General features: G+C 41.1%; 3 protein-coding genes across 7 annotated transcripts in view; all 3 read left to right on the forward strand.

Moving 5' to 3' along the window:
- LOC146675182 (protein phosphatase 3 catalytic subunit alpha) overlaps positions 1-3,235 on the forward strand; it is a 71,166-nt gene extending 67,931 nt beyond the window's left edge. For all 4 annotated transcript variants that reach the window (XM_085400292.1, XM_085400293.1, XM_085400294.1 and 1 more), the window contains one exon: positions 1,484-3,235. In XM_085400292.1, the coding sequence (XP_085256418.1) occupies positions 1,484-1,686 (203 nt within the window). In that variant the 3' untranslated portion in view covers positions 1,687-3,235. The remainder of the gene's footprint in view (positions 1-1,483) is intronic.
- Positions 3,236-5,783: 2,548 nt separating this feature from the next.
- Positions 5,784-12,732, forward strand: LOC146675184 (uncharacterized). The gene is made up of 12 exons (XM_085400296.1): positions 5,784-6,020; positions 8,335-8,481; positions 8,861-8,986; positions 9,174-9,230; positions 9,448-9,474; positions 9,591-9,611; positions 9,854-9,940; positions 10,033-10,068; positions 10,887-10,985; positions 11,110-11,134; positions 11,227-11,306; positions 11,990-12,732. The coding sequence occupies exons 1-12, from the start codon at positions 5,960-5,962 to the stop codon at positions 12,001-12,003; spliced, it is 780 nt and encodes a 259-aa protein (XP_085256422.1). The 5' UTR covers positions 5,784-5,959; the 3' UTR covers positions 12,004-12,732.
- Positions 12,733-16,868: 4,136 nt separating this feature from the next.
- LOC146675185 (DNA damage-inducible transcript 4-like protein) lies at positions 16,869-18,554 on the forward strand. 2 transcript variants are annotated; one of them, XM_085400297.1, is made up of 3 exons: positions 16,869-16,981; positions 17,202-17,349; positions 17,837-18,554. In XM_085400297.1, the coding sequence occupies exons 2-3, from the start codon at positions 17,259-17,261 to the stop codon at positions 18,325-18,327; spliced, it is 582 nt and encodes a 193-aa protein (XP_085256423.1). In that variant the 5' UTR covers positions 16,869-16,981; positions 17,202-17,258; the 3' UTR covers positions 18,328-18,554. The 2 variants fall into 2 exon arrangements, with proteins under 2 accessions (XP_085256423.1, XP_085256424.1); XM_085400298.1 differs by having other exon boundaries at positions 16,882-17,120.
- Positions 18,555-23,081: the final 4,527 nt, after the last annotated feature.

Genomic DNA, 23,081 nt, shown 5'->3' on the forward strand with positions numbered 1-23,081 from the left:
TCAGTGGGCTCCACTCTAGTGTTTCTTTTTCTCCTCCCTTTATTCTTTTCTTGTCTCTTTGATCATTTCTCCCCCTTCCCTTTTGTCGTTACAAAAGCTGTGTTGTGATGGGGTGACCTGGATGTTTGGGGTCTTCAGGTGTTCCGCGATACGGCTGCGTTGAGATTTTGGTTAATATCGGTCACATTCTTAACTTTTAACATGCGCAAAAAAGCATGACAAGATGGCCACGAGATGGTCTGCTATCACGGATATTGTTGGCACAGTGAAAACCTGTCGACCCTGATGTCAGGAAGTGCCCTTTGTAGAGTTAGAAGGAATATGTAATCGTTTCATCTGTCAAGCGGCATTATCACATAAGTTATATCCGTGTGTTGTCACATTATCAAATTGCTTAAATACTTTCATATTGCGTTCATGCCTTATTAAACCATTAATCGTTTAAAATGCTGCACGACAAATACTGTTTTCCATGAAAAACACAAACAAGTAACAGTGGTTGAAGACTTTGTCTGGCCTCATGAATAGCAAAGATTCTTCTCACTTCATTCATCTTCAACCCAAAGAAAGTTCAACTTTTAGAATTTTTTTATTTCCTGGGTGGAGTCACAAGAGAAGATTCATAACACTCGTGATTCTCAGTCACAGCTAGCTACTTCAGCTTAACACCCAGCAAAGCACTAATGTGCACAAACTTTGACCTGCCTGGTATCCACTTATAACTCATAGAAATTATTAATAGAAGCCAAAAAAACAATATTTTGTACTAGCCTGTAAACATTCCTTTGGTAGGCTCCTTTGATTGCCTCGCTTTTGGTTCCACGCTCAAGGGGCGGAAGTTTAACGCTTTACAGTCGGCTCCATAGTGTAGTGGTTAACACATTTGCCAAACATGCAAAAGATGCATGGTTCTAGTCAGGAGGAGATTATCAAAATCCCTTGAAGAGTTGTATCAAAAAGGACAGCTTGGATAGAAATATGAGGATATTGACACTTTGCAAACAAGGTAGCAGCCAAAAGAAACAAAAGAAAGAAGCTAAGCTAACCAGATTTAATGGGCAGGATTTTTTTTTTTTTTTTTTTTTTAAATCTTCTCATGTGACCCCACCCAAGAAAGCAAGTATTTCTGTTTTCCAAACCTACAAGTGTGTCTGGAGAGATCGACGCCATGCACTTATCATATCAGAGATCGCCTTTAGATATTCAGTTTTCATGGATTAAATGTAACTGAACTAGCCAGCAGCTCATCAGGTGATCAGGTGCAGCCTCTGTTGTCACTTTCTCAGTAAAACAATTTTTTTTCTCTCACAATTTCAAGAGCAAAGCAAATATAATCAAATTTGGTGATTCACGGGTGAATGTGAGCGTGACCCCCACCCCTTCCACCCCCATTCTTTTAATCATTTAAACTCTACACCATATAAAATCACTCCTAACTCTCTTCCCCCCCCCCTCCCTACCCTTATTTCCTGCATCTCAACAGCAATCAAAGGCTTCTCGCCTCAGCACAAGATCACTAGCTTCGAAGAGGCCAAGGGCCTGGACCGCATCAACGAGAGGATGCCTCCGCGGCGAGACGCCCTGCCTTCTGACGCCAGCCTCAACTCTCTCAACAAGGCCCTGTCCTCGGAGACCAACGGCACAGATGCCAAGGGGAGCACCAGCAGCGGCAGCAACATCCAGTGAAGGCCCAGCAGCAAGGCGCCACCTTGGCCGACGGGGCTGCCTCGCCCCCCAGCCTCATCGCGACCCGCCACCACAGAAAAGGGGCAGAGGGTGAAGGTGTGGGATGGAGGAGGAGAAGGAGTGATGGAATGTGGAGGGGGGAGGCATCTATGGCTCATAACGGGGGGACATCTCACTTGCTAGTCTTTGGATATGCCTTCAAAATATTAGTTCATAGTCAAATCTGCTAAGTTATTGCCAGGTCACATTTCTGAAGGGTCAGGCCGTAACCGCGCTTGATTCACCTCCACACCACAGTATGTCAGAGAGGGAGAGAACGATGGGGGAGAGAAAGAGAGATCGAGATCTTAAAGGTGATTCAGTTTCTTGTTTTTCTTTTTTTTTCTTTCTTGAAAGACCCTTGCTCATTTACACCGAAACGGAAAGTCGTTTAACTTCTTACTAACTATCGTACGTTTACAAAAATACAGCACTAAAAAGGACAGAACATGAGATAATGTTTTTAACATATAAGGGTGTACAAACTAAATAAGGACTATTTATTGATAACTTTTTGTTTTGCTACTCTTATAAAATAGCTCTGAAATTAATTAGGCAGTCTTAAAAAAAGAAAAGAATGTTGCAATGTTGTGGAAATGCCAAATAATGGAACGTTTTATGGTTTTGTACATATTATGCTTACCTCAGGTTCTTTTGGTGTGTGCTTTGACCTGATTTTTCTGTATAATGGCTAAATAACTCAGTAATGAATACCTATTTTCTTGAGTTTCATAACTGGAATTTACACTTAACCTATCTATCATTTGCAGATATGTTTATTTTTTGTCTCTTTTGGAAGGGGGGAGGGGGGGAGGGTAGATTTATTGTGGCTTGCTGGAAATGAGTGTTATTTTTTTTTCTCTTTTTAAGTATTGCGAACAAAGTAAAAATAGAGAAACTATATTGTGTAAAAAAGAAAAGGAAAAAAGAATACAATAAAGTGTCTGCCTATGCATGTTTTATAAAAAAAAAATCAAACAAAAGGAAATAGAACATCTGAAAACTTTGGCTGTGGAGGCCTGTTTTGAAATATATTGCGCTTTAGTGAACATATACTGGAAACGTATAACTGCATACTTTCAATTAACACCATGATGCTCTATGCCTTCTTTTTTTGTAATTGAAGCATTTAATTATCTATGATGGATGAGAAATGAAATTTTTAACCTGCGCTTGTAAGTGCACACAGTCCAATTAAGCATGTTTGACAATTCTTGTGAGGTGTGTGGTTACATGTGGAACTCCAAAATGCATGATTAGCTGTTTGTGTCATATAACAGGTGAATCGGTTTTGTTTTGTTTTTGTAAATGTGCCACAGAAAGTGTAATTTGATTATTATTATTATTATTATTATTATGACTATTATTTGGACCTCTGCTTTGTATATCAGTTACAGGTTTGATACTGCTCAATACTTTAAGATGAAACGAGGAAAAAACAAACTTAGATCTTTTTTAAGAACTGCTTTAAGTGCCCAAGTAATTCACTACACGACATGAAGCCTTGCTTTTGTAATTTAACTTCAAAACTGTTGGCAGATGAGGCATGCACTTGCAACTATGAAAAGTATTTTATATAACTGTTCAATAAAAATGTGCATGAATTTCAACTTGAAATGAACCTGAATCTCCTGTGTGTGTGGTGAATGTGTGCGTGAGACCGCAGGTCGGCCTGCAAGTCGTCCCGCAGTGGATTTCAAATGCGGTGTGATCAGGTGTGTGTTTTGCAGAGAGATTACAGGAAGCCCACTCATGTTCTGTGTAATTTAAACCTGTGAGGAAACCAAAGACTGTAGAGGTGTGGTATTTAATTTGCAGCTCAGGGTTCAGGAAGGGAAAAGCGCCTGAAAACTGATAGAAGTCATCGTCATATATGGTTTCATATGAGTTCAGTGTGATTCTCCTCTACAGCTCCAGTCAAACACAGCTTGGCTCAAAGCGCTGCAGTATGTAAATAGGAAATTGCTACTTGGCAGTTCCTCAGCAAAGATGTTTCCTCTTTATCAACCTCAGTGACTTCTTTGATTAAACTCGGGAGGCTAAGCTCAAACATAATCACTGTGCATAATCACACTTGTTTGTGAGAACAGGGATCTGCAGCCTTGTTTCTTTTTTAAATACATGCAACTGCCACTTTATTAGCTACGCCCGAGTTGGACCCTGAGGTGTTGAAAACATTCCTCAGATTGATGTGACAGCATGGCTGCACATCCATGATGCGGCTCTCTGGTTTGCGCCACATCTCAGAGGTGCTTTTCTGGATTGAGATCTGGTGACTGGAGGCCATTCGAGTAGAACGAACTCGCTGTCACGTTCAAAAGAAGTTTGAGATGACCTGAGAAGGAAGCCGTCAAAGGATGGGTGCGCTTTAATTAGTAAGCAACAGGTAGGCTTGTGACTTTTAAACAGTGAGGGAATTGATACAAAGGGGCCCAAAGTCAATATCTCAAACACATTACACCACCAGCAACCTGAACTCCTCATACAAGTCAGGATGGAGCCATGCTTTTATGCTGCTTATGCCAAATTCTGATCCTTGCATCCAAATGCAGCATGAGCTCGAGACGACACTTTGCAGTAGCAGTTCTTAGCTGATGGGAGTGATGTTCTGCATACCTTTCTTGTAACAAGTGGTTATATATTAGCAATAGTGCTGCCTTCCTATCAGCTAGAAGAAGCCTGGTCATTCCCCTCTGACCTCTGGAGTCAACAAGATATCTCCACCCAACTGCTAACTGCATATTTTCTCTTTTTAGGCCACTTTCCTTAAACACTAGAGATGGTTGTGTGGGAAAGTCCCAAACAGCAGTTTCTTAAATACTCATACCAACCAGCCTGCCAAGGACAAACACATTAAATTAAACAAACACTTCAATCACTTTTCTTCCTCATTCTGATGATTGATTTGAAGTCCAGTGAGTCATTGTGAGCATGTCAACAGGTCTAAACGCACTGAGCTGCTGCCACGTGATTGGCTGATTACACATTTGTATTGACGAGGAACTGAATAGGTGTACCGAATGAAGTGATCGGTGTGTGCATGTACATTAGGTTGCAGTTGAAGTTTACATTTAATTTTGGAAATGTCAGGCTTTCTGAAAATGTGTTGGGAAAATATGTTACAGCTATTTCTATTTTATTGTCAGTGGAAAAAAAAATTTCTAATTAGTAAAACAAACATTTAAGTCATTCTATATTTTAGCTAAGAAGTCCACTTCTCGTGTGCGTGTCTCAAGTGTCTTTCTTTTGGACCTCCTTTCAGTTATTAAACACAATGTTTAAATGAAAGGAAGTAAAGTCTGGCATCCTGTTTTTTGGGAGGGCCCAAAAAACAGCAGTTTGGTTTTGTTGGGGGTGGGGGGGGTGGGGATAGGGTAGGAAACAATATGAGTTGGGGTTTTTTTTGGTTTTTTTAAGTTTTTTCAAGTAAAACGTTTCAAGTAAAAACGGGCAGTGTTCAAAAGTGAAGAACTCATTTCGTCTTTGATTATAACCTCACTCTGTATAAAAATCCAAACTCATTTTGTGATGCTTTTGCAAAAAAACAGCTGTCTTGACTTTATGCATCGGTCGATGTGCGAGTGTGTGTTACCACCAACACGCCTGGACAACAGGTTTTGTGAAGACATTGTTTAACAAATAGTGGAGAATGGCTGGCTTCTCAGCAGCTCCTCTGGGCTGTCAGGTCTTTGTCATCAGTTCCAGTCATTATTTACCAATCTGATTCTATCTCTCAGTTGAACTGTGTAGTATGTTAATGGTTTCCAATGGATTAAGGCTTGCAATGTCACCACTATCAAAATTTACCACAGTTACTTCACTTACGCACAGCTCTGGCTCAGTGTAACTACTTTTTTAAAGATCTAATCTCATCTGTTTTGTCCGATTCTGCTCCATTCACTCTCCGTGAGGTCTCTCCAGTCTCCTTCACCCTCGTTAAGTGGTGTCAGAGCAGGAAAAAATAAGCAATGGGAGTTGCCTTTGGGTTCCACCACATTATACAAAACTGACATGATTGTTAAATAGACCCAGAATTGAGCCAAGTGCCTGCCTTGTGTTAGTCTCTACATCCACCCAGTTTACGTCAGGAAGGGAAGCCAGTGTATTTCCTCCCCTTCTCTATCTAAAGGAAGTGCCAAAATAAGCATCAGCAGCGGAGCACCCAGGCTTGGACACCTTTCACACGGGCCACTCGAAGGGAGACGTTTAAGGAGTTCACAGCTGCAGAATCGCCATGAAGTCCGTCAGGGTTTTTGCTGTCCTGCTTCTAGCATCTGCCCATGTCTTCACACAAGGTAGGGCGATCATTAGCAATGGCTACAGCTTGATCACATGCTGATAGAAGTCTTCAGCACTCTTTAATAGTTAGCAACAACCTTGTTTCTGTGATTTATAGTAAAACTAAACGTAGTAGGCTTTCTATCAAGATGACCGCCTCCATAGTTGTGTTCTGTTTTGGTTTGAGCACTGGTTAATGGTTCTTCCCTTTAACCCATGCGTTTCCCCCTTGGTGTGTGCAATGATAAAGATCACAGCGATGGTCAAAAGTCACTTACGTTACTTTAAGGACATCCACTCAGACTATTTTTGCTTATCCAAGGGAGATAAACTTGGAGCACATTTTTATGTGATTGTGTTTCTATGCCTCCAAATCTTAACGGAGACCTTCAAACTAACAAGTCTGACAATTTGTTTCTGATTTTTGCGAGTGAACAGATGTTAGATACAAGTCAGAACCTCTGGCATGAAAAGCACCAGAGTGCCACATGGCTACTGACTTGTTTTTTTTTTTTCATTCTGCAGAAACAAAAGAACTTGAAAGCTTGTCTGTGCCGAGCAGATAGGTGATCTAACAGCAGATAGGCAGTGAGAACCAAACCGCCCCCTCTATCACAGAGACAGCAGATTATTGTCCTGAGCCTGACAGATCCCAGGTGACAGCCAATCTTCTTCCAAGGTTTAAGCGGTAAACAAGCTGGAGGAAACGCCCACGCCTGGGCCATTAGAATTATCTGTGTGAGATTTTGTTCCGCGACACATAAGGAAAAGTAATGAAGTGTGGGCCTGGTAGGATCCGAAACTCTCTGATGCTGGCAAATCTTTAGCTTTTGATCTTTAAACTTGCTTGAAATACTTGAGGCTTGACTTGGATTTGTTTACATGATTAAAGGACTGAAAAGGCCACAATGCGTCGCAAACAATTTACACATACTTAACATTTAACTTTACCTCGATTTACTAGCAGGAACTTAAACAACTCTCTGAATGATCCAACATACCGAAGACTCGCCTCGTACTCTTCCTTTAACAACTCAATGACCTGACTTGAGACTTGCCTTAAATACTTTAGAGTTATGTCTGGCAGGGAGACTTGATTTTCCTTCCTGACCAGATTCATGAAAACAGTCTGATCTTTGTGCGGTCAGAGCAGAAACGTCCTGTTAGCCATCAAGCAGCCGGACTGCAGTGAAATGCACTGAATGAAATCGTGATCGACAGCAGGAAGCTTAACACGGGTCGGGGAGCAACAATTGTATATGTCTGGGACAGGATGCAGCTTCACACTGCTGCGACACTTGGGGCAGAGGATATCCACCTCGACATGCCGTAATCTCCTTCTCTATCTAGACTTTTCACCCCCTGTCTGACATGTTTGACCCTCGGTCGTCTCAGAAGCTGGCCTTTAAAGTAGCGCCAAACAGCCACGACGCAGGATGGCGGTCAGAGCTTGTAAAGCAAGCCTGTGACTCAGTGAGCAAAACTGGGCATAAATATCTTTACAGTTTCAACCAAGGATACACAAGTAATAACTTACTGTAATAACAAAAAGGAAATATTAACCATTTCCTTTCTCAGTTGAGTATTTTTAAAAAGGTTTGTGCACATTGGAAAAGAACAGCAACATGTCACTTAAGTTTTGTGACTTGTAACGATGACAAGTGAATTCATTGTTGGCGGCACGGTGTTCAGCAGAGACAAAGAATACCATCGCTTCCGTCACTTCCTCGATCGGAAGTGACGGAAGCGACTTCAGATGGAGCCAAAGAATTCCATTCCCATGAGTAATTATGAGAAATGCAGGGTTACCAAAGCAACCACAACCCAAAATCTTCAATGGAGACCATACAGGTGGACAATATAAGCTGTAGCCACTGCTGCACCACCCGTTAGTCAGTAAAATCCTGCTGTGAAACCTCAAGCTGAGCATTTCTGCTGGAGCCATCTTTCTGTTTCATACCCTGACGTGGCGAGTGAGGGCCTGATCTGATGGTGAAACCAAAGACTGTACATAAAAGATAGACATACCTTCCAGCGGATGCAGAAATACCTTAAATCTGGATCGCAGAGAACAATCCAACCAAAGAAGGCATTCAGGGACGTTACAAGACAGACATGCAGACAAAGATTTTGAGTTTTTAGATGCAATGAGTTCAACAGTGAGCTGGTGTCGGTTGTAGATTTTCTCTGGATAGATAACAAAGTGTGTTAATCTCTCTTGTAACCTCTCCACAATCACATATATCTTTAAATAACCACCAAAAGACTTTTATGTGGATCTAATCAAATCATTTTCCTTAACTTCCTTCATGATTTCTTCATACCACACAGAAAATGAGTCAAACCAAACCTCAACCACAACAAAAGCACCAGGACCGGCAACAGTTCCAACAATAACAACAAAAACGACAACAGCAAAGGCAATAACAGCAGCACCTCCCTCTCCTCCTACAGATACGACCACATCTCCTCTGGATAGTGAGTGTTTCTTAAAGCCCTCTTCCAAATTTCTTTGCATTTCACTTTGCTTTATTGTCCTGTTTCATGGAATTTACATGCATCTCCTGAGCACGAAAACGGTTTCTCAAAGCTCACCTTAAAACCATTTTTAGGACACACCTGTAGATGTAGAAGCACGGTTTGTGACCTTAAACTGCATACTGGAGTACTTGTAAAGACATTTAAAATACGGTGGATTTAAAGGTAATAAATAATATACTGTAGTAAAGGGGGGAAAAAAGGGACAAGATGGTGTGCTTTTAAAAACAAGCTAGTTTGGGCTAAAGACTGCTTGTTTATTTTATCGTCAAGCTCCAACAGATTTTCCTACAAACCTTCATTACATTCTGTTTTCTAGGAGACACGTCTAAAGCCAATACTACGTTACCTACTACTACTACTGCTGCTGCTGCTGCTGCTACATCCACATCCGCCCAGAATGACTCTTTGACTACTGAACTAGTGAACAAGACAAGCATTGGAAGTAAGGCTCTGTATAATTTTATATGACATATGTGGTTTGTTGAAGGGTTTCTACATGTGCTTTAGTACAGAGACGATTTAAATGAACTTCATTTTGCATTCAGAAATAAAGTGTAACAATGTATATGGAAGGCAGTTTGACATAGATACTTTTAACATATTTCATGAGGTTTTTTCTTTTTTATCAGCCCCCACTAATGTCTCTCAGAGTGAGCATTCTGATGGCCAAAGCAGAGCAGGTCAAGGTAAGTGTGGCACGTGTGAGCTCCTCAGTGATAGGCATAGGTTTCTTCACTTGTTTTCTGAACAAGTTGTGATGTGTCATATCGTGTCGTGTTGTGTTATATGTAGTGCCGACGTAGGACAGTTTTTCCAATTTCATTGTACTACTGTACTATGTATGACTGTGCAATGACAATAAAGAGTTATCTTATCTTATCTTATCTTATCTTATCTTAACAGATGAGACCGATCCTGACCAGGACTTAGGTACACAATAAAATAAAATGTGATCATGCGATTTTTTTTAAAGCATTAAAAACACATCAAACAACTAAAACAGTTTGTTTTTCAAATGAAACAACGCTGCTCTTTACTGTCCACAGGTAACACTCCTCCTGCCCCAGGTACAGTACTGTTTGTATCGACATGATTGTTTGCCTCCCTCTCTTTCTTTTTCCTTCTGTGCTCTCTTCTCTTATTGATAACCATCCTTCAGCACGTCCTTGTTGAAAATGTTGAAATTAAAAGAAATCCCCAAACAGCTCCACACATTATAATTGAAACCAGAACCGTCTTTGAGTAAAAAAAAAAAAAATTTAGTTAATTTATGAAATATATAAATAAATAATGAATTTAAATGTGACAGGACAACAAAACACCACTGACTCTCAAAGCAGATCTTCAAGGACATCATCACCTCCCACTAAAGGAACCCCTCAGGAGAACAGTCCCGGTAAGTGATCCTGTGTACAGTGAGCTAAACGTGAGGTCATGAATGGACATCCCAACCGTGTTTAATCAAATCAAAATGTGTGTCGTTGAAAGGTTCTCAGGCGGGTCAAACAGAGGAGAAATCAGCAGGTAACAAAGCTAATCAGTCTGACTTTGCACACCAGCGATGCAGCAGCTGCAGCCTCTCACAGCTGAATCTGTACGGAGGACCAAAGCTGCCAATAAAAATATAGACACTAAATAAATGGTATATGATTAAACGCTAGCAACAAGTAAATGTAGATATTCATTCATTCATTTCATTTTCACTGAGTCATATTGAATGATCTTGATATGTAACTCTTCTGGTCCTCCATATGATTGACTTGTAATCTAGAGATGAAGATGAATGCATAGACTGTGAGTATCGTTTGTTAAATAAAAACCTTGAACTTGAAAGCACAAAAAGCTTCAGAGCAAAGAAAAAAAAGGAAAACAGAAAACTAGTGTCCTACTGGGGATTACGCTATCAGCAACACCGCAAGCAATTTGGGATTCCTGATTACATATATCTGATGTGTGGGCAAAAAAATACACAGTAATTACTGAGATTCCCATTTGCCCAGCCCACTGACTCTGCCACCTCAGAGGGCTGAATCATTCCACTGCGGGGCTCCAAAACCTTTAAAATAGCCCAATCCAATAAAATCTTGTTTTAAAAAAGGTCACATATTATGTTGACAGACTTTAAAACATTTTTTTTTTACTTTTTAATGATTTGGGGGATAAAACTCTGCACTGCAATGCAGAGTCCATGTAGAAGGGCCGTTAAAGGTCGAAAGTCCAAACTGCGTGGTTCTGCAGCTGCTACATCACTGCTCTGCCCTTTGGTTAGACGCAAATGTGGAAGACGCACGTCACACCAGATGGATACTGATGGCCGTGTCCTTCGTGTTCCCCTCCCCCAGATAAAAAGCTGTGGTGGCTTGTGTTGCCCGCCATCCTGGCCGCAGCTGCTATCGCCATCGTCCTCAAATTCAAATCCAAGAAAGTCCACAACCCCACAGGTACATGCTCTGCCAGGACGCCCATGCACGAGTGCTTACACTGGGATTTATGATTTGAAAAATTATTTTAATTCAAACAAGCATGTGTGCTTATCATTGCCTTCTGTTGTCTTCTGCTGAACAGAAACCGTCGACACTGGAACTGAGAAGTGAGTTTGATATTAAAAGATCAGACAGATTATGCCATTTTCAGGGTGTGTGAAGAAAAGCCAAACATTTATCTCTTTAAAACCCTTCACAGCGCATCTTTCCAGAGAGCTGAGAACAGCAAGGATGGCGTCATGCTCCTCGGAGTTAAATCATCAGGAAGAGAAGAGAACGGTGAGCCGCCTTCCCTCTATTTCCTGCAGCGGGTTCCTCCCGACTTCCCTCTGTTTGCGCATTCTTCCATCACTTGGTGAAACTGTTTCTCCAGACACAGAATTTCAATTATCCCAGGGAAGTGCTGGGCTTTTAATATCCTCATTGTACTGTATGGGCTTCTGGGGCTTTAGCTAGGCAGCAGAAGGTGTTTCCTGTGATTTCGCGCCCCCCGCCCTCAAACAAGCAGCAGGGCTTGAAAGATAGGGACATCCTAACATAAACGCAGATTATTTTGGACGCGACCTATTGTGCACTGAGTAAATGTCAGCGTGGCCCCACATGCTACGGAGGCGTGCGTGCGTAAAGGCACGAGCACATCCACGGGCGCGCATGTCAAGCATAGTTTGCGCACACACCCTAAGTTACCCCTTCACCCCACCTACTATAAAACACAAGTTGGCCAACGAATGCAATGCCTTCCTTCCCAGTCAGGCCTGCATGCCTTTGGCAGGGAAATGGAATAACGCTTCAGGAATTCTGATGAGGAAAAAAAAGAAGGGTTTGTTTTGTTGCAGGCTGCTGGAGCGGAGCTTTAAAACAGCAAACGCAATAAGATGAAAATCACAATTTAACGGCCTTTTTGACTTTTCAGGTTGGAAAATCAGTTTTATGAATTGCTCCTGTTCTTTTGTGTGTTTCAGCTGAAGCCAGATAAGAAGAGTCACCATCGCCGCCCACACACTGATGGTCTGAGAAAGCTGTTTCGATCCTAGGTCTCCTTTTTTTAAGCTGTAATGAAATAATTTTTTTAAAAAAAAATTTTTTTAAATAAAAGATGCTTTCAAGTGTGATTCTGTATGCAGAGAGCAGTTTTATGAAGTAGGGCGTGTGACTGCGATGATAAATCTTAAAACAAATGAACTTGATCTCAAAAGTAAGGACTGCAAAGCTCATCTAAAGAAGCTGACACGCCACCTATTAAATGACAGTGGTGACTTATTATTTATGCAGCCTTTATTTGCACTCGGTGCAAACTACTGCCGCAAACATGTTTCCTGTGTAGTGACCCCAGATCCTTCACGTTAGTCTTATCATACGCTTTATAACTCTGTAATCATCCTTTCGTTACCTTCTTATCTGCCATTTAATTTTTACTTGCCTTGAGCCATTTTGCTAATTATGAAGGTTTGGGGTTTGTTTGATGTGCGCTAGATATTTGCTGTTAGGACGACTTGTTTGCGCGTGTAACAACATAGGAATTTGCTGCAACAGAGGGTCTGTTAAATGTTTTTGTGGGGTTTTCTTCTACAAATGTTGCACCAAAGCACACATAACTAAAGCAGATGCAAAAGGCTGTTTGGATTTATAGACACTGGAACTACTTTATGCTTTCTGGCTGGAATTTGTCATCATCAATTTCCTCAATAAATCACTAGAAAATGTCTTTTTTGTGCTGCCCTGTTTTTTAACATATACATATGCATCTTCTGATAGATCTGAAATAGCATATAGGAGATGTGCTAAATGGATAATTTAATCATTAAAATAAATTAAAAGTTCTAATTTATTGTATTTGATTGTGGTTCTTTGTGAGCGAGCTGTAGGACACCAATGGTGTGAGTTAAGTGATTCACCACTAGAGGGAGCCAACAGGTAACTACAGAATGAAAGAGCAAAGAAATGTTTTTGGCTGCTGTTTATTGCAGCCAGGTTCCAAAGAGGTTGTTGACAGTGGAGTGAGATATAAGCAACGATAGTCAAACACACCTCTCAGCTTCTTCTTCATATTTCCACGCAGTGCGTAACAAATAAGTTCAAGAGCCTCCCTCCCAGATGGTGTTTTGAGTATATAACATCAAACATAAAATCTCTCATGACCTTCATTTTGCTCTGATTCACACACTGCCCTGTTAGGTCTGACCGTGGCCTTCGTAAAATGAGACCGGGTGACAGCTTGGACTGTGGGCACGTTTCCATCAAAGACACGGCGAGCAGGTTGGCAGAAGACCCTCCACACACAAATAAAATGCGCTAACAGCTGTGGCCGGGGCTGTGACATTCAGGGCATCGTGGGGAGCTTTCTTCGCGCTCTCCTGCTCAGTGTGTTTGTCACCCCTTTTCGACCCCTTCTCCTCTCTTGACTCTAAATAATCAATATGTATCTTTGCCTGTTATTTTCTCCCACATGTTTTTGTTCCTGTTGTTACAAACCTGAATCCTTCTGTCTTTTTACATTTTAAGGCACAAGCCTTCTTAACTAAAAGTGCATGCTTTGCAGAATAGAAATGAACATAGCGGGCCTTCTTTAACTGCCATTTGAAACATTCACATTAACGTTGAGTCATTTTATTTTAAAAGCACATTTAATAACAGCAGCACTCGACCCAAAGCGCTTTACAGTCGATGCATTTAGAGGGGACAGTAAAACTGTGCATCTGAGGAAGTAACTGGCAAGGATTACAAAAACAGATGAATAAACTATCAACGCATCAAAGCTGTAAAAGTGTTTAAGAAAAGGTCGAGTTTACATTTACATCAGCTGTGGGACACGATCTGAGCTGAAGTAGGAGATTCATCCAAATCTGGAGGCAGACAGCTTTAAATCTGAGAAATGAATAAAGAAGTCTGACAGGAGCAGTTGTGATAATGACCTAAGTGACCTGGGGCAGAGAATAGTGCGAGCAGATCAGAAATGTAAACCACTAAAGCCTTTAAAAAGCTAGGAAGGGAGCGATGTGCTTTCTTTTCTTAGCAGCTGTTAAAAACCAAGCTGCTGGATTTCAGATCGTTTGAAGCCGTGAAATAGTTGAATGGGTGTCAGCCCCGGACACAGCGCTTCACAGATGACCAGCCAACAAGTTACAAAACCATGGACTGGGGATAAAAGTTGACTTTTTTAATATTGCTGAGATGTAAGCGATGCCTTTCAGAACATTTTTCATTTGTTAACTAAAACTGTTCAAGCTGCCTGTGAAAACAGAGATTTTGAGCTCACTGTGCGACACATAAAAGCCTTTTATGTTTGAATTTATAAAGTGATAAATTAAAGCCTTCGTGACCCACAGACTCTAAAGAATAGGTTTAACTTTTTTCTGTGTGTGTGTAAGTCCTTTTTTAAATGTACAACCAGCAAAACGCAGCTACACACCAATATGAACCCCGGCACATGCAACCTGCTTTCTCCTGAAATGCAACTCAGCAAAAAGCTTCTTGTTATTCAGTTTCCTAGCGGGGGCAACGAGGGGCACGTTTTACTGGATGGAGGCGAGTCCCAGATCGGCATACCACGTGTCCTCAAGGGGATAAGAGAAGGCTCATCTGAACCAGAATGGATTAGTAACCCGAGACCCGACACGTTTCATCTTTTGCTTCATTCAGGGAAACAGGAGTTGGGGAAAAATTATCAAGCGGATTCGGATTTGACTTGACTTACTGACAGGAGGTTAAGGTCGAACGCAGCAGTGCCTCACATTGGGGGCCTGCTCTCAGCTGTTTCAGTGGAGCAGATGTTTGACGCACAAAGCAAAACGAGCAGAAGTGGATGTGATCTTGTGCAGAAGTGCAAACGCACTGCACCTCCTGAGCTCAATTTCCGAGTGCTTAAGAAATGCTTGTGTTGTAGACACTGCACGAATCAGTTTGCTGCCCAGGCTACTGCAGCTAACTCCCACTGCTGCAAATTACAACAACGCCTGCAAGATAAGAACCAGAGCTTTGCAGGACAGGTCTCGGGCACAGTGTCTGGAATAAATCACACACAGTGTTCTCTTCATGGCAGATTTTCAATATGTCATACAGCTGACACTCGAGATGATAGTCTTTAGAATATAGAAGTGTCTAGATTATTTTAAACTTTACTCGATGACCTGGATAAATATCTTTTCAAAGGAATCTCTTCTTGCTTGTAAATTTTAATTGCAGGGTGTAAAATGTTGATTGCTGGCTTTGAAACGATTAGATACAGAGTTTTATGTGCTGGACTGTGCCCTAATACTGATGATGTTAAGAGGCGCTGCATAAGAGCTGGGAAATTATTTTACTTCTACTTGTAATCTACCTAAAGTACAAGTACTCCTTATTCAGAGCCCCTGACTCACTTCTACCCCTTAGACAGCTACTAACGACCTTGCATATTTTTCATAAATGTCAGTCCAAACCTCATTACCACCGCCTCCATAATGACAGCTCTTTCTGTCCTTGCTGTGTTTTTGACACATGTGAACTTTACCAAAGTCCTTGCTTACCTAACACTTGTCAGTATATTTCTGCATCTACAAAAGCAGCAACATTAAAGAATGTGACTTTTTTTCCAGGGCATATCTAGTTCCCCCCATGTGACCGGTGGAAAACGCTTGGTCTCTCCGTCTCTCCCTCGCCCACTGGATTCCATTACCCTTTAGCCAGCAGAGCTGCTGGGGGTAAGAGGGTCAGATCCAGTTACTGGGAGAAAAACTCTGTTGAGACTGTGAGTGGTGAGAGATAAACCGCTGATGAACTGAACAACTGTGCTCGCCGCGTTGCCTGCCAAATGTATACACACAATACAGTAAGACAAGACATTTTTGGCTCAGCGGCTCTATAGTCAAAGGGCTTCCTCCTGCCTCACAATCCTGAAATTCACATTTTGATCTGGTTTAAAAGAATATCTGGGGAAATGTTTGCACACTTTACTCATAACTGTACTTTTGGGAAGTGAAACCCACTCAGACTTCGTCTACTGATCTTCTGTGTTAGGATGAATGTCTTTCATACGGCAGTGTGTCCTTTTGATGAGGACATTGTGCACTCTGTGTTTGGGGTGAGGTTCACAAAAATTGGATTTGAGATGAAAAAGGGATTTATTTTCAGCTTTTGCCTCAAATTTTCTAGATAGTACCGTTGTGTCAATACAGCTAATAAAATTATGAATAAAGTTACTTAAAAAAAATCTGTTTTTAAAGGGCCCACATGAGAATCTGGGACTGTTGTGGAGGGCCACCAGAATAAGTTCACAAAGAGATAAACTTGATACTGAACAGTAATGAGTTCAGCTTATTGGTGCAGTCCCAGTCTATCAAGTGACACATTGGGAATATTAATTAACCACCCCTTCTTTAAAGTGTGTAGTTTAACTTTTATTTTTTTCATGTGTTTACGTTTTCTTTATTCGTTTACCTTATTGATTACAAAAATATTTTGCGTTTTCTGATCAAACAGCAATATGAAAACTCACGTGGCTTGATTACATAGCTCGAGGTCTCTCTATAATAATAATAATGAAACAGTCATAGATAGCTTATTAACATTTGCTGGTGACCCATAATCTACCAAACAGGTGGCTGAAGCGTTGAGTGCATATTAAAACACGTTTCGGGCGAAGTTAACGCTTTAAAATGAATACAAAAACGTTACGGCGTGTTATCTTGCCCACGTAGCAACACAAGAAATCACCCCCAAGTATTGGTCAATGAATTAATTTAAATGCTATTTCGCAGCCAATCGGAAAGGAGCTGTGTCCCGCGTCCAGCGCCTGATTGGTCAAGCCCTCTGGTCAGCTGAGTAGACGAGGGTATAAATAACCCTCAGAAGTTTCACCCCGTTGCAGTACGTCTGACTGTCAGTGTGTGTGTGTTTCTATATCAATGTGTGTGTGCGCGAATTTATTCATGAGGAACCGTCTAAATTAAGTTATTTTGTATTAAATAATATTTAAGGTGAGTCGTTTAATGCTGCGAATGAGTGTCTTTTAAGCTAGCAGTTAAGAATTGAGGGGTTTAAGTTTTTATTTGTTTAGGTTTTTTTACGGCTTTTTGTCTTTTAGGTGCTACATTTTGAAAGTTTTAGCATCCTGAGGTAGCTACCTCAGTTAGTCATTTGTTTAAATATAGCTCAAACCATCCGCTTGGACTGACACAATGACGCTACTATTTTCAGGCAGCTTTTCTAAAACTACGGGAAAACGGCCGACTCCAGGAGAAACAGGCTATCACCATGGTTGCTACGAGCACGTTAAAGCCCAAAAGCAGCGAGTGTGTTTCAGAATTGGCGGATAGAAGATATGACCACGGTTGCATTGATGCAGGTGAGCTTACTAGTGTTTTCTTTTTGTTTGTGTAGCTAACCTGCTAGATGCTGGATACTTCTAGTTGTGCGCTTGTTTATCCCTGTGTGGTGCATGGCTGCAGCAGTGGGGAGGAGGAGGGGGCGGGTACAGATGAAGTCATCCCTTCAGTTTGTTTGCGAAACAGCAGCCCACGATTGAAGGCAAGTCTGAGGCTGTCTTTCTCTGCACATTGCTACAAGATTGTGCTGCAGAAACATGATATTTTGTGGGTGTGCAGCTCAGACTCTTGAGATGGTATTTCGTTTTTAAGGGACTGTTGACACATTCACACAAGGCAGCTGAAAAGCATACAAACACAGACCCATTCCTTTAGTCATTGGTGGAGTTGAAATCTTGTGATTTGTCCCAGTTGACCTAATAAAATACCTTTCAATTTTACTGCAGCTGATATGATTAAGTCAGGATTATCTGACCTTTAAATGTTTATCTTGCCTTGTTTTCCCAGGACTGGACGTCTGGTTAGACTGCTTAGATGAGACCCAGAGGACTGCAGAAGCCACTGAGGACAGAACCTGTCAGCAGCTGGCAAAGATGTTTGAAAACTGCCTTTCGCGGGCTAAGAAGACAACGCTACACTGCTCCTCTGTGCTGGTACCAGAGAAGCTAACGCGGAGAATAGCGCGTGAAGTCCTGCGGCTGGCATCTTGCGAGCCCTGCGGTCTGCGCGGCTCTGTTCTCTACGTCCACCTGGAGTTGGACAAGGGATGCAAGCAGCTCGAACGCATCGTGTACGATGCCACCGTGGTGCCTACATTTGAGCTGACTCTTGTTTTTAAGCAGGATGGCACCGCCTGGCCCAGCCTGCGGGACTTTCTTTTTATGGGAACCTGCTTTGCGCCGACCTTTAGGCACGCACTTAAACTGAGTCCAGGTTTCCGTCTCGTTAAGAAAAAACTGTACTCCTCCTCGGCAGGTACCGTGATTGAGGAGTGCTGAACTTTTGTAGGGATTGGGGATTTGGATATTGGGTTTCCTGTTGGGAAATGCACTTCTGCCCAAATGTAAATGACACTCCAGTGGTGTCACGTTTTCTACAGTGTTTTTGTACAGCGCAGTGTTAACTATTAGCCAGTCAGCTTTGGATGTAAAGCCAGAAGCTTGTGCATCAGAAAGCCTGATTGTTCTCATTCAAGTCTTTTTTTTTTTTTTTTTTTTCTTTTTTTTTTTTTTAAATCAGCAAAATTGTAATGTTCTGGGTGTTTGTGTGTTTTCTAACATGAGTTGCTCAAACACCATTTGAAGTTGTACTTTTTGCAGATGAATGTAAACCGATCCCAAAGTGTGAGAGGGACATACTGTCGGGTACACTTTTCTTAAAGACACTAGACACTTTCTTGAGGCATCTGTGTGTTTCCAGATACGTTGAACGCTCAGCCACAGCGAGCACACAGAGGGCTGAATAAGAGTCTGACATTTAGTCTTTTGGGGGCCATATTCTGGTTGTGTGATGCTGTATTTAGGGCTGTGATTGTTTTTAAGACTATATGTCTTGCGTAGATGCTGCTGTCATGGTGTGGGACTTCCCACACTATAGGGGAATATGTGGATGCCTTAAATCTCATGCACATTTTTTTTTTTTCACACAGCTTTGTCACAGCTGCGTCTCTTTCCAAATTTTTTATTGCATTTTTATTTTTTTACCCCCCCTCCTCCGCCTGATGCACCTTTTCAATGCAGAGACTTTATAAATTATTAAAGGATGGTTCGCCCAAGTGATGTGTATTTGTTTTAACAATTAACTTGTTAAAAAAAGTCCCAAATCCCCCTCCCCCTTTTTATTTTTTTAACTTTCCATTGTTTTTCAAATTTGATGTTGAAACAAACTGAGTTGTCTGTTTGGACAATAAAATCACTTTAATGTTCATTTTTGATTCCACGTGTGCTCTTTTCTCCATTCTTATATTGCCATGGATATCCTGTCATGGCAAAGCCTGCAAAACGGGGATAATTCACCTTTTAGACACAGCAACAGGCATTACAAGATCTTGACAAGAATGTGGCACTTACTTGATCCTTAAAAGCTTAAAAATGTAATTTGTTCTGCAGGCTTCCACACGCCACTCTCCTGACTGCTCATAAAGCTCACTGGCTGCCGCTGTGTGTACCTGCAGTGTTTGTGTGACATTTCTCTCATTGTCTTGAATGGTTGGGATTTTAATAAACTTGTGAGATGAGCAAAAGATTATGAGACTCGTGTGGTGCATGACAAGATTCCTCCCAGTTTTGCTTTAATAATGAATTACTGTCATAATTGTTTACAACTTTTTACATTAGTGTAAAAGTTAGTTATGGCAACACGCCGGTCATGCTCAAGTGGCGAAACAGGCCGCAGGGGTTACAGCAGGTTAATGGCAGAGTCACATGATGTTGTGCAAGATGCGCTGCATACAGTCCTTGTGCAGGACAATGAAGCTCTGATCGTCTGGTTGGCGTCACACGTAACGACCTCTGATCCCGTTGCTTTGCTGTGCTAATGTGGGTCAGCGGCGCAGATCTGAACTGCGAAGCCCATAAACACAAAAGATCCACAAAGAATATGTGCTATACAATTCATCGCTATGTCTAATATTTCTATAGATACACTATCAGTCACAGGTTTGGACACACTTTGTCATTTAATTGTTCTTCTTTATTTTATTTTTTTACTTTATTTTTTATGTAGCAAAGAAAATAACTAAATATGTTCATGATGTCTTCAGTGGGAATCTACAATGTAAATAGTCATGAAAATAAAGGTGTCCAAATTTTAGATTGATAGTGTACCACACTTGATTATTCATGGCCGGAAAAAACAAGTTAAATTGAAGCCCAAGTTACAGTCTAATTTCCTCCTGTCCCCATTGTTATATAGATTTACTTTAGGCCTTCTCATTCCACCTACTACATCTTACAAGGATCTTTGTCAATAAGTCCCTTGCAACATTAGCATTTTCCCCTGATTTATGGTCCTTGTCCATTAAAAAGGCAGAGTTGGCAAATCCTCCTACTGAGGGAGGCTTTGCCATAATATCTTGCCTCATGGAAAAGTACTGAGGCCCTTGTCATGCTGCTGCAACCAAAAAAGAAAAAAAGGAAAATCTTAGCGCACTGTACTGGCTCGGCAACTCGTTTGCTGAAGCTAGTAAATCTGCTTGTGGTGCTCGATATCCTCGGTGTCAACATGATTCATCTCACCCCTGCGCAGCGTGAGTTACATTGACGGTTGTGAAAGGGGTCTTTTACCGCCACAGCTGTGGAGTCGATCACCCCGATCAGACGGATGCATACTGCTTACCCTGCACAAACAGCCTACAGATGTTTATCGGCTTTTGATGCCTCTCCATCCCCACGGGCTTATCCGAGTTACTGGATAGGCCTATTTGTTCCTGACTCCTGAGAGATGAGCTGGGCTTGATTCCATGTTTCCTCCTGACCCATAGAGCAAGGTCTTTCTGGGAAGATGGAAATCTGATGAACTTACTAAAAGGAGAATGCATGCCACTCTGGGACCCGGGGTTATCTTGTAATGCAGATATGTTTATCTGATTGTTTGTTTATGTTCTAAGTAAACAAAAACTTTTCCCTATTGCCTCATCATCTTTTGGGTATGTCAGTTCACAAGCAGACATAGCATAAACATAGAAAAAAACCCAACCAAACAAAAAAACAGGAGGCCCTTCTTACATTGGTCAGTATCCCCATTTGGAATTAGGTAATAAGTGATTCTGGATCAGCTGCCCTGTGATGCCGCGATCTTTATCTCACACCAGGAAACAATAAAATTCTTGAAAGTTAGACGATAAAACTTAATTTGAAAAAAACGTCACTTTATGTTCAGCTTTGTTTGCACAAAAGAGAAAAAATGAGCCCTCCATCCGAAGAAAGAAGAAGAAGGCGTTAGGTGGTTGAGTGTTCAAGCTCATGTTTACGAGTTTCATCACATGATGTTTGGGTATCAAAATACATATCTTTAAAACACTTGACTCTTGCTGCCATTGGAGCAGGCAGCATGTGATGTTCAAGAGGGAGATGTTAAATCTGCTTTGGCCTGCAAAGTTTCAGTGGCTGTAGGATGTGCTGTGCCGAGCTTAATTTAGCCTTAAAAGTAAGAAGATAGTACAGTGACCGTGGAAAAACACCAACGTTTGCAGCGCTTTCTTTTTGGATTAAAAGTAGACATTTCTTACCAGCGCTGTGTGGCATGAGATATGTTTATTTAGTACGAGTCCCGCCTAGCGTAATATCCTAATCATCTTTTTCTGATGTATCCGAGGGGGCTTCAATTTTAAGAAACTTACAATCCATGACACAGTATCAAATGTAGGATGACGTGAAGACTCCAGCGACAGTTTCCCTAATACTTAAACTGTCTTCACGTCATCAGATCTTTGTCTTCTCCATGCACCTTGTGCCATAAAAATTTATTGGACATGTAATGTAGATCTAAATGTAGAAAATGCCTGGTGAGAAAAGTAATTTTAACTTTTAAGGACAGTATGTATGGTAGGACCGATTTGATGGGTTGCATTAAAATGAATGCATTTCTGTTTTGGGTTATTTTATGCTCACTTTTCCTCCATTGCCATGAGTCTGTAACACTCCTTCCACAGTTGCATGAAGGTGCTTATGAGCTGCAGCTGAACTAGTGAATATGTGTCGAAAGCTTAGCCTCTGAATGATGTTAAACAGGTTATAAATACGTGATTTACAATTTGTACCTCGAGGGTGTAATAAACTGTAACTAACGTACAGGTAGTACCTTCCCATGTGACGTCATATTTCCTTCCTACTGAGATATTTGATATTTAGTTGTGCAATGTGCATTATTTTGAGTAGTGAGTGAACTGAGATTTTAAATAAACTCTTGTGACTGGTCTTGGACGTAATGAAATAGCCCCTGCAGGCACATGATGAACAAGTTTAATAGCAGTGCAGGACTAAAAGAAATGGATATTTTGAGATGTTGCTATGCTATTTTCAGTATGCGGACTGTTATATAAGTGTCACTACAGTGTTTATGTGGCGGCTATGTGTGACCTTTGTAGGACACTGCCTCTGGAAGGTTTGGAGATGGCAGTTCCTCCATAACTAATGGATGTGCTTGGGAACAAAGATGTAGAGATGCATGAAATTGTTTGTAATATGAACAGAGCAAGGAAGATTCAACTGAATAACTGAATGTGTGCCCATTAACAGATGCCCAGTAGATATATAAGCCTTCATTTTACACAAAGCATTTTTTTTTTTGCTTTTAACATACAAAGCCAGAGTAATGTGTGCAATATAAACATTTTGTGAGGATATGTGCCAAGAATAAAAATACCTCGGAAACCAGAACTAAACAGGCAGTCTGACCCACAGGAGTTGGGGAGCGTCTCTCGTGTTTTTCACTAGAAATTATGGGTTATGGATGGGTTGCGCTGAAATTAAACAGGAAATGCTTTTGGCATCACTGATTTTCATGTTTTGTCACCTTCCTTAAAAAAATAAAGTTAAAGATTAGTAAAGCAAAGTTTATGCCAAAGTATATGAGAAGTAGTTTAAATGATGTTTCAGTGGACAAAATCAATAATATGAATGCACTGGTTTACTTAAAACAGATGAGAGTATCCTATTCTTTTTAAAAAGAACATCAACATCAAGCAGACCGATTAAAAAGAATATAAATAATATTATCATGAATTGCTAATTACTGTCTGAGAGTGTGTTGG

The sequence above is a fragment of the Rhamphochromis longiceps genome, linkage group LG3, assembly GCF_057381845.1.
Source record: "Rhamphochromis longiceps isolate RC_006_pf linkage group LG3, R_longiceps_female_GT1.1, whole genome shotgun sequence".
In the NCBI taxonomy this organism is placed as follows: Eukaryota; Metazoa; Chordata; class Actinopteri; order Cichliformes; family Cichlidae; genus Rhamphochromis; species Rhamphochromis longiceps.

Excerpts from the sequence above, each read along its gene's own strand:
- LOC146675184 (XM_085400296.1), top strand. The coding sequence starts at position 5,960 with ATGAAGTCCGTCAGGGTTTTTGCTGTCCTGCTTCTAGCATCTGCCCAT. Across the intron at positions 9,612-9,853 it reads TAACACTCCTCCTGCCCCAG|GACAACAAAACACCACTGAC; the intron begins GTACAGTACTGT and ends TAAATGTGACAG. Across the intron at positions 11,135-11,226 it reads GTCGACACTGGAACTGAGAA|CGCATCTTTCCAGAGAGCTG; the intron begins GTGAGTTTGATA and ends AACCCTTCACAG.
- LOC146675185 (XM_085400297.1), top strand. The coding sequence starts at position 17,259 with ATGGTTGCTACGAGCACGTTAAAGCCCAAAAGCAGCGAGTGTGTTTCA. Across the intron at positions 17,350-17,836 it reads CCACGGTTGCATTGATGCAG|GACTGGACGTCTGGTTAGAC; the intron begins GTGAGCTTACTA and ends TTGTTTTCCCAG.